Here is a 9,899-nt window from a genome sequence, read left to right as displayed (position 1 = left end):
TATATTCCGCAATATAAACATTAAATTGGAGGTGAAATCGGGGTTGGGAGTTCTTCGAATTGAACATACGTGTTGTGATCCCAAATTGGCAACTTACTGTGACTTTGTAGTCCTTATTTTTCATGCTTGCTTGGACTTCACCTTTGATGACTCCCCTGGAATAAATAAAGCTTTGGACATGGTCGGATTTGAAGTGGTTTTCTCCGCGATCAAGCGATTTCCGCTCTCCAGAAAAGAAAGAAACGAGTGAGCATATCGATAAAGACGCCATGTTTGAAGTATGAGTTTAAAACACATAATTTTTTAAGTGCAGATTTTCTGAAGTGAAGAAAATTTGGTAAAAACCACAATGAAAGAGATGCTTCCTTGCCATTTCAGTATATGTTGGGTAACATGTGCTCTACAATGTATCATTCTAACCAGGACACTCAACTACATTGAAGGAAAAAGAGTTTAATAGTCTATAAAAGCCACTCCACAGTTGAATTGATTACAACAACTTTTACAACAAAGACAGAATTTCTTTTGAGAACTATTTACTGAAATTTATACATCCGTGTTTTAAATATACAAAATAAGATATGGCGTATCTGACAGCGATTTTTCTGAGAATCTTTTTTACAAATGTATATGCAGACATTACCATAGAGATGATAATCCAAAAGGACTAAAAAAAATCATGTTACATTATACCATGTCACTTAAGCAAATCTTTGGAAATTTCCATGGACATTTCTGGATCGATTAGAACGTTAATGAACATTTACATTTTACCATGTCCATAGAAGATCTATGGAAATTTCCATGTACATGTCAAGATCGATTAGAGCTGAACATGTTACATTTTACCATGTTAGTAGAAGGTCTATGGAAATTTCCATGCACATGTCTAGATCGATTACAGATAAATATCTTACATTACACCATGTTAATGGAAGGTCTATGGAAATTTCCATGCACATGTCTAGATCGATTAGAGCTGAACATCTCACATTGTACCATCTTAATAGAAGGTCTATGGAAATTTCCACCATGTCAGGATCAATTATAACCGTACATCTTAAATTTTGCTGTGTTAATGGAAGGTCTATGGAAATTTCCATGCACATGTGTAGATTGATTAGAGCTGAACATCTTACATTATACCATGTTAATGGAAGGTCTACGGAAATCTCCACCATGTCAGGATCAATTATAACCGTACATCTTAAATTTTGCTGTGTTAATGGAAGGTCTATGGAAATTTCCATGCACATGTCTAGATTGATGAGAGCTGAACATCCTTACATTATACCATCTTAATGGAAGGTCTATGAAAATTTCCATGCACATGTCTCGATCAATTACAGCTGAATATCTTACATTATACCATGTTAATGGGAGGTCTATGGAAATTTCCATGCACATGTCAAGATCGATTAGAGCTGAACATGTTACATTTTACCATGTCAGTGGAAGGTCTATGGAAATTTCCATGCACACGTCTAGATCGATTACAGCTGAATATCTTACATTATACCATGTTAATGGAAGGTCTATGGAAATTTCCAAGCACATGTCTGGATCGATTAGAGCTGAACATCTCACATTGTACCATGTTAATGGAAGGTCTATGTAAATTTCCATGCACATGTGTAGATCTATTTATAGCTGAATATCTTACATTTACCATGTTAATGGAAGGTCTATGGAAATTTCCATGCACATGCCTAGATCGATTAGAGCTGAACATCTTACATTTTACCATGTTAGTAGAAGGTCTATGAAAATTTTCATGCACACGTGTGAGTCGATTGCAACTGAATATCTAAGATACGTCATTTTATCATACAGAAGATCTATGGAAATTTCCATGCACATTGTTTGGATCGATCATGACTGAAAAATTCTTTCATTTGAGCTATGTTGCTGGAATATCCATTGAAATTTCCATGCACATTGTGTGAATTGATCATAGCTGAACATCTTAAATCTTGCCATGTCAATGGAAGATGTATGGAAATTTCCATGCACAAGTGTAAATTGATTATAACTGAAAATCTTATATTTTACCATTCTACTGGAAGATCTATGGAAATTTCCATTCACAAGTGTGAGTCGATTATAACTGAAAATCTTATATTTTGACAATCTACTTTCCAAATTCTGACCTGAGCCGTTGATGCTCAAGCTTCTCTGTATCTGGAATAACATAATCTGGGGGGGACATCAACATTTATTTCTGCATCAGCCTGACATAAATAAAGAAAGCTTAAAAAACTGTAGCAAAAACGCTTATTCCAGAAATTTAATATTTGAAGGACATGAACCAGACAGTAGAGAATGAAATGACCTCAACAATAAATAAGCTTCTAATTTAAGTATCTAAGTATTTAAGTATTTAAGTATTTAACTGATCTCTGTTACATCAAGCTGTAACAGAGATCAGTTTGTGATTTTTCTAATAGTACTTGTCATTGGTACTAATATTATTGTTATTTACAATTATTATTATCATTATTGGTCTTGTATAATGCTAAGAATTAAAATGTAAGATCATCACACTCCATCTGAGCAAAACAGATATCTTCAGTGCATGAACAGAGTATAATTGTTAATGGAAAGTATTGTTGAGATTTTTTGTTTCTATTTATTCTCCATTGTACAGCAGATATTTCCACTTACTTTCACTACAGTTAACCACTGTTCTCAGTGGATGAGGGTTTACCAGTTTCCAGTTTTCGTTTTTGCCACTCCCCCAGTGAAATGGGCAACATCCCCTCCTTCACAGCAAAAACATGCTCAACCTCGGCAGCCTTTGGAGTTGGGGTGTAACAACTCTCAAAGGAGGTCACAAGCTCTATCAATTAACAAGAGAAAACATTTTAAGATATTGTATCCATCCATATTGTCAGGAGAGGATAAACATCAATCAATTGAAGGCTTAAAATATAACTACACGACTGTCTCAATAGTTATACAAATCTACTCTGCTCCTCTTGAATTTTATATATAAATATTTTTTAATACAAATCCATAATTAGTTAACTATAGATTTTCTCTTAGTTAACTAATTAATATATATACCTCTGTAAATAGCTCCTAGTCTTTTTTCTTTTTTAGTGTCCCCAAATTAGTAAGGGATTTTTCCCTAGCTTAGGATGGCTCTTCATGTAATGACAATTTCAATAAAGTTTTAGTACTACTACCACTATTAGTACTGCTGCTGCTACTACTGCTGCTACTGAGGCTGCTACTACTACTACTACCACTACTACTACTACTACTACTTCTACTACTACTACTACTACTACTGCTACTGCTACTGCTACTGCTACTGCTACTGCTACTGCTACTACTACTACTACTACTACTACTACTCATTTTTTAAGGTAGAAGTTTACTGATTGCATTCCTCCTAACAGTACCTATAGAGGTTCTTGTGTCCTTCTTTACCAAAAATTCAGAAAGCCTGTAAGACACAATTTAATATGACTAACAATTAACAACAACATTTAGTATTTTGAAGCTGGCAGTTAAGCATCCCAGCAGTGAAACTTTGACTGAAATCGGCAGCATTAATAAGATGGTTCTGCAATGTAACTATTCTCAAAGAGAGTTTTCCTCTCAACTGAATTCAATGAAAATGAAACTCTGATTCTTACTTGTTAAACATCTGGTCAGCAGCTTCATGAGTGTGTCCAAATTTAGTTTTACCTATAAAGACAAAAGTTAGATTTGAAGGAATTTTTTGTTCATGAATCACGTTATAAAAGGAATGGTTACAAATTCGTTTTATTTAATTTAGTCTGATTTATGATTTAGACTATATACGAGAAGAAGCTTGTTGGTGCAACTAAAGGACAACATAAGATGTACTGTACCTTTCATTTAGTTTGGCGTGCATCCATAGCCCATCAAGTACGATTTACCTTGTTTGCAGCGAGTTATTGCCCAGAAGATTCCCACGTATCATGCACATCTCTGCGAGATCCACGGCTTCTAAGCATTTCTCAGCACATCCAGATTTTGTTGCCTTAAATATACAGAAACCCACAGAATTGATGAATATTTCGTAACTTTGAGTCGATATTAGCCTAAATCTCAGACGGTCTGAATCCAGTTTCTCAAATATCCGTCAAAATCACGAGGGCGCCTTGTATCGTCTGAGAACCAGGCTAAATAATCGCCTTCGTGCCTTCATCTTGAAGTAAAAGACTGTAACTCGTAAACAACAAAACAGCGAACGGCGGAAACAAATCACCCAAGCAGCCTCTTTTCCTCTCTCTACAAAAAACGACCAAAACGTTTACTCTTCCCCACTTCTTCTGCTCTATATGGCATAGCCAGCAACAAAATAATATCGATTGATTGTTTTTTTTTTTTTTTTAAAGTCGTTACGCTGTTGGCTGTTTTGGTGTTTACGTCCACTCTGTAATGGCTATTTCGAACCCAGTCTCTCCAATAAACGACACTAATAGTTTATACGTTGCGCTACAGTCGAATTTAATTCAAGGTCGCACAAGCAATTAAATTCGACGATAGCGCGACGTCTAAAACGAATTAAATTCGTCTGGTGAATTAAATTCGTCCTTGACGTTTTATCCGTCAGACGGATAAAATATCGATAACGCGTCTTCAGTTTTAACGTCGCACCGAGAGTCGCGTATAATGAAATGCATGCATTTTCTTGATGTATTTCAATTTATTTCAAAATGACACCTCTGACCAGAGGCACTGCATTTGGGAAGAGAAATAAATTCAATCCAACTGATTTCGACGCATAAAACCACGCCACGATTTACGTCGACGGAACGACGAATTCGTCTGAATTAAATTCGACCGTAGCGCGACGTATAAACTAGGCCTAAGGAATGCGTTACGATATGTCACTGCGGGAGTTCGTGATACTTCCTATCTAATTACCACAATTATCGCTTTGGATTTTAGAGCCTTTCCTTCTTTCAAAGAAGCAGCATGACACTTCTCGCGATCGCAACCTCCAGGTTTTTTCACTTTTCGAACTTTTCCTACGACAGATACGTCTCTCTTTGTTTACTAGGTTAGAAATATCAACTTATCCTTTTTTAATTTGGTTAAGATGACAACTAAGAAGTATGATGAAACTTTCTAAATTGCAGACAATGTGTCTCTGTCAGATATTTTCAAATCAGAACTTGAAATATCTTACATAATAAGGTCAGGCACTCCTTCCACCTTGCCCGTACATAACAGAGGCTTAAAATAAATGACTAAATAACAAAAATTACGTAAACTCGGCCCTTCTGTTACAATTCTTGTTTACAAAAAATTTATCAAAATACATCGAAATGAAAACTGCCTTTTTTATTGATCCTCTAATTTCCCAATAGACGGTAGTTTATAGATTAGGGCGTCAAGATTGTTCCACTATCATCCTAGTTGCTGTATTATGGATTTATGACGCTCCACTTTGCAGTGCAAATCCAGCTCACTAATACGTGTTCTTCACAATGTTCACAATAAGCCTTTTTTACTTGCTTTGGATGCGCCGCCCAAAGCCCGATTGAATTCCCGGTCTTCCTCTACGTCTAAAGTCGGAAACTTGTCAAATTCTTTCAAAATGGGGCAAAACCTCCTGGACTGATCTTCAACTTTGATAAAATGAAGTTTTAGTTCTCTCATTTTTGCGCGTTTCCGGCGTTGGGTTTTTGAGGTCAGTTCGTTCCTATCTCGTTTTTCACTTTGGATTAGTCGGAAAAATTAACTTTTGGAATACACTGATATCCTTTTTTTTTCAGCCACGTCCACGATTTTAGCATCATTTTAAACACTGGAGGAGAAACACTTGGAGGAGCTCTTAATTGCTCCTTGGCTGCGTGAATAGGTATTGAATTGTACGGACGGTATAAGCTGGCAAACAGTTTTCCGGCTATTCATAACGAGATCTGTTACTTTGAGAACATCAAAGAATTCCTCTACTTTTCCCCCTATATCAACTGCAGTGTTTCTGAATTGAGAATTATTATCCTCAAACAGAAAGAAAAACGTTCTGTTTTTGAGGTTAGGGAAGAGCTGATTAGAAATTTACCTTCAAGGTTGCCGCTTTGCGCCTTGTTGCCGCTGAGGCTTTCATTTTCAGAAAGGACCACATTGTCATCGTCCTCACAACCTGCAGCGCTAGAAGTTTCTACTTCTTACTCTTTGGAAGCTGTGTGCTCAGGCGAGAGTGGTGTTTCAGCTCTTGAAGAGTCTAACGATTCGGTAGTCGATCGAGGCCTCCCTTTTCCGTTTGGCAGGCGTGCTTGCTAAGAGACGTTGAAATACCTCCACGGCTGACTCTACTATTCTCGTAGCTCGGCTCTCAAAGCTTTCTTCAGTAACTGATGTTTCTACCAAAGGTTCTTCGGCGAGACTTGAAGGAATCGAGAGTGACAGTGGCTCTTCTGCAACCGAACTAGAGTAATCCATAATATCCATAGCCGTTCATGTATTCCTATTTCAGTTTGAAAAAACTAACAGTTTCCTCAACAGCGTGATGCGGCTGTCGGAAATTTGAAAACTCCTACGTCATCGGGCATACAAAAGAATTTCTTATGGGGTGTGCATATTAACCAATAAACAAACGATACGGCTTAAATGATCTCAATTCAAAATGGTGGTCGCACATTCTTTAGGGTTCATGCAGGTCAGCTATTTGACAAGCCAGGCTCAAAAAACTCAGTTAGTGAAAAGATATGGCAACAACACGTGGTAGAGGGTCCTCGCTACCTTACTCGAAAGAAGGAAAAAGGGAAAAGCGGCACTATTCAGACAGAAAGTGGTACTTCGCGAAAACAGAAAACGGAGAGGTGCGCCGGCACACTGCATCATTACAATAAATCATCCATTCTAGCGCAGGATGGCACTGATCCTGGGTCTGTTGTTCACATGAAGCCTGCGAGTGAAGATCGAAGGAAACTCAAGGTACGTTTCGTTTCGAGAATTCTGAAAAATTTAAGCTTCAGTCAAAAGAAAAGAGAATTTGCTCTAAGAAAGATCATTTTGAGTTTGTACGAGATAAGGATCATTTCCTATCGTGCAATAGAAAAATAAGTTTGGAGGACAAAATATTCTTGTGTCTTAGATTAGCTGCATTTGATTTGGCTTCCAAAAAGGTCCGCACTGAGTAAACTTGGCCTGTCTATGGCAATGGATTTCCCTCCTTTCGGCGTTTAGCTTACTCTGACCAGTCACTCTCAATTTTTACTACCTTTTACATGAAATTTCCCACACAAATTTAAAGCATTTCGCAATGCGAGCACAATAGCAATCAATCTGTAACACTTTTCAAAAATGCCGCAAGAAAGTTCCGTTTCTGGTCTCCGTTTCCGCTAAACGTGTTTGGACGGAGCCGGCGATGCCGCATTTTCAATCGAATTTACTTTTCACACCAATGTAATTCGTAAAAGATACGGTAAAATGGTTTTATGATATTTCAAACGGCATTCATTGTTTCTTAGGTAAAATAAACCTCGGAAAAAGTCTTCTCCCGGACGTTTCAAGTTGTTCTTAAATCCCACCGACGACCTCACTAAACTGTTGTACCGAGAATTTTCTGACATTTCAAGATTTGGAAAACAAGTCAGAAAATTACTAGAAGTAGAATTGTTCCCCACGTCAAGTTCTGACAAACGACCTGCAAATAGTTCCTCTACCAGTGGCTGCGAGGAAAATCAAGGCAAAAAAACGGTGAGGTGAGAATGAGTCAAACACTATTTCCGTACAACCAAGTGAACCATTTTCTTTTGATGCTGAGACCTTGTCGATTACGATGTTTACGACGACAAACGTAAACGTAAGAGCCAGTGTCATTATTGTTGGCACACATCGAAAAGTGCCACAAATTGGTTTGTGGCTGAGAATGAGGTGGACCTCATGCAGCATATCATAAAGCTTTTCGTGCCTCCAAGAGGGATTGTATTATTGTTTGGAGACTCGTATACTCTAGGTAAGACACAATTATACAAATAAAATGTACTTAAGCTGCACATTTTACAGACATTGACTCCTTTATTTTCTATGCCATAATACAGTAACTAAATTGCTAAAAGAAGTGAGACAAAATTGCTGACTTGCAGTAACCGGCAGTCAAACCATCTGTAAACAATGCCAATACCTGCAAAAAGTAATAACTTGTTTATCCCTTATTTTTATGTGTTTCAGTGAGTTTCTGCCTCAAACTGACGGTTCAAAGGAACGTGAACTTATTATCCGTATATAAGGACGAGAAGCCTGTTTCTGGTTTTAGGAAAGAAGCTGTCACGCTGAGCCGTTCAGCATGCAAGCCGTGATCAGGGTCCAAAGATAACGACGAGTGGAGAATTTGTTTAGCAAAACATGAAACAGATACTATTTTGAATATTCGAATGAGTATTACATGAAAATTTCCATAAACTTGTTTTGAAAAGGAATTTCGGACACTATAAATATGTCACTATAAAATTCCATACACCCATTTTGGGCCAAGAAAGTTTGAAATTATTATTATTTTTTGCGTGTGAAAGGGTATTACATGGATATTTCCACGTACCGGTACCGCTTTGGTCAGGACTGTTTGATACTGTTTGTATACGAGGATAAATATTTCATGGAAATTTCCATAGATCATTTTGGTGAGGCACTATCCGGCACAATGAAATCGTATAAGAATTGCATGAAAATTTCCTTGTACCTGTTTAAATTGGTTCTGAATGGTTGATACTGTTTGTATACGTAAATGAGTATTACATGGAAATTTCTATGTACCTGTTTTGATTAAGAATGTTTGATACTGTTTTGTATACGCGAGTAAGTATTACATGTACATGGAAAATTCCATGGACCTGTTTAATGGCCAAAGGTGTTTAAAATTATTTTTTTTACGCGCAAATGGGTATTACATGGAAATTTCCATGTACCCGTTCAATTTTGTTTAACAATGACTGATAATGTTAAGTATACGTGAATGAGTATTACATGGAAATTTCCATTGCCTTTTTGTGTGGCACAATTGTATTGAAATCATAAATACTGCTGACAAGTTTTCTTCTCTGAAAAATAAATCGAATTTTAAATGGTTTACTTAACCATTCGAGGGATATATGTGCTGCTGTTTGGGCGAGTTATCATAATATTAGGGTACCGTTCACCACTGATAACTGGAAAAGTAGACGCCAACATGCTCATTTTTTACTGTTTAGTAACAAGTTGAAAGAAACCGATTAAAATGTTTTGAAATTAACTGAAACAAATATAAATTGTGATGGCCGATTGAGTCACTGAAATTGTTGATTGAGCCGTAAGTGTTAATTCATAGACAGCCGCTCGGTGATGTTGGCGATTCTTTGCTTTAACCTTAGTAACTATACCATGGCAAAGTTTGATTTTTTTCCAAATTTCTTACTTCAGAAAATCTGTACTTAAAAAATTACGTGTTTTAAACTGTTTAGACCAGAAAAAAATGCTGTCATGGCAACGTGACGTCACACTTTAGGACTCTATAGTTCAGATAGCCATTGAGTGATGTTACCGGTGCGTACGTTACAGTTTCTGACGGAATATTAAGAGTAGGAGGTCGCCTCGAGAATGCTCCTGTTTCATTACAAACGAAGCACCCTGCTATTCTGCCAAGCAAGCATCACGTCACCAATTTGATCATCCGGAACTTCCATCACCAACAGGGGCATTCGGGTCCTCCCCACGTTCTGCCTTCCTCTTGACGTATTCAAGGAGCAAGACAAGTACAATAAGCGCTGGCGGCAGGCACAATGTCTGGCAGACGCCTTCTGGAAAAGAGGGTTTAAGGACTACTAGCCTTCACTACAGAGAAGACAGAAATGGTATTCGCCACGCCGCAAGTTGGCCGTGGGTGTTGACGAAAAAACGCCACGAGGGTGTTGGCTAATGGGTGTCATCGAGGA

General features: G+C 37.5%; 1 protein-coding gene and 1 long non-coding RNA gene across 5 annotated transcripts; one reads left to right on the top strand and one right to left on the bottom strand.

Annotated features, from left to right (window-relative positions):
• Positions 1–437: 437 nt before the first annotated feature.
• Positions 438–4,529, bottom strand: LOC148740514 (uncharacterized). 2 transcript variants are annotated; one of them, XR_015996566.1, is made up of 5 exons: positions 3,912–4,529; positions 3,645–3,696; positions 3,408–3,451; positions 2,665–2,839; positions 438–2,231 (listed from the first exon to the last, which is right to left on the bottom strand). It is a non-coding gene; the product is annotated as an uncharacterized LOC148740514 (long non-coding RNA). The 2 variants fall into 2 exon arrangements; XR_015996565.1 differs by having other exon boundaries at positions 3,864–4,517.
• Positions 4,530–5,646: 1,117 nt separating this feature from the next.
• LOC148740513 (uncharacterized) lies at positions 5,647–9,077 on the top strand. Of its 3 annotated transcripts, none has more exons than XM_088748562.1 (3): positions 5,647–6,924; positions 7,461–7,689; positions 8,164–9,077. In XM_088748562.1, exons 1-2 carry the CDS (start codon positions 6,598–6,600, stop codon positions 7,467–7,469), a joined length of 336 nt encoding a protein of 111 aa, XP_088604688.1. In that variant the 5' UTR covers positions 5,647–6,597; the 3' UTR covers positions 7,470–7,689; positions 8,164–9,077. The 3 variants fall into 3 exon arrangements, with proteins under 3 accessions (XP_088604688.1, XP_088604686.1, XP_088604687.1); XM_088748560.1 differs by having other exon boundaries at positions 7,461–7,694; XM_088748561.1 differs by having other exon boundaries at positions 7,461–7,948.
• Positions 9,078–9,899: the final 822 nt, after the last annotated feature.

Source organism: Stylophora pistillata, chromosome 2 (genome assembly GCF_964205215.1).
Source record: "Stylophora pistillata chromosome 2, jaStyPist1.2, whole genome shotgun sequence".
In the NCBI taxonomy this organism is placed as follows: Eukaryota; Metazoa; Cnidaria; class Anthozoa; order Scleractinia; family Pocilloporidae; genus Stylophora; species Stylophora pistillata.
The sequence above is the reverse complement of the archived record's forward strand: the minus strand, read 5'-3'. Positions and strand labels throughout refer to the sequence as shown.

What these genes read in the sequence shown, in the direction of transcription:
- LOC148740513 (XM_088748562.1), top strand. Translation starts at nt 6,598, where the DNA reads ATGATCTCAATTCAAAATGGTGGTCGCACATTCTTTAGGGTTCATGCA.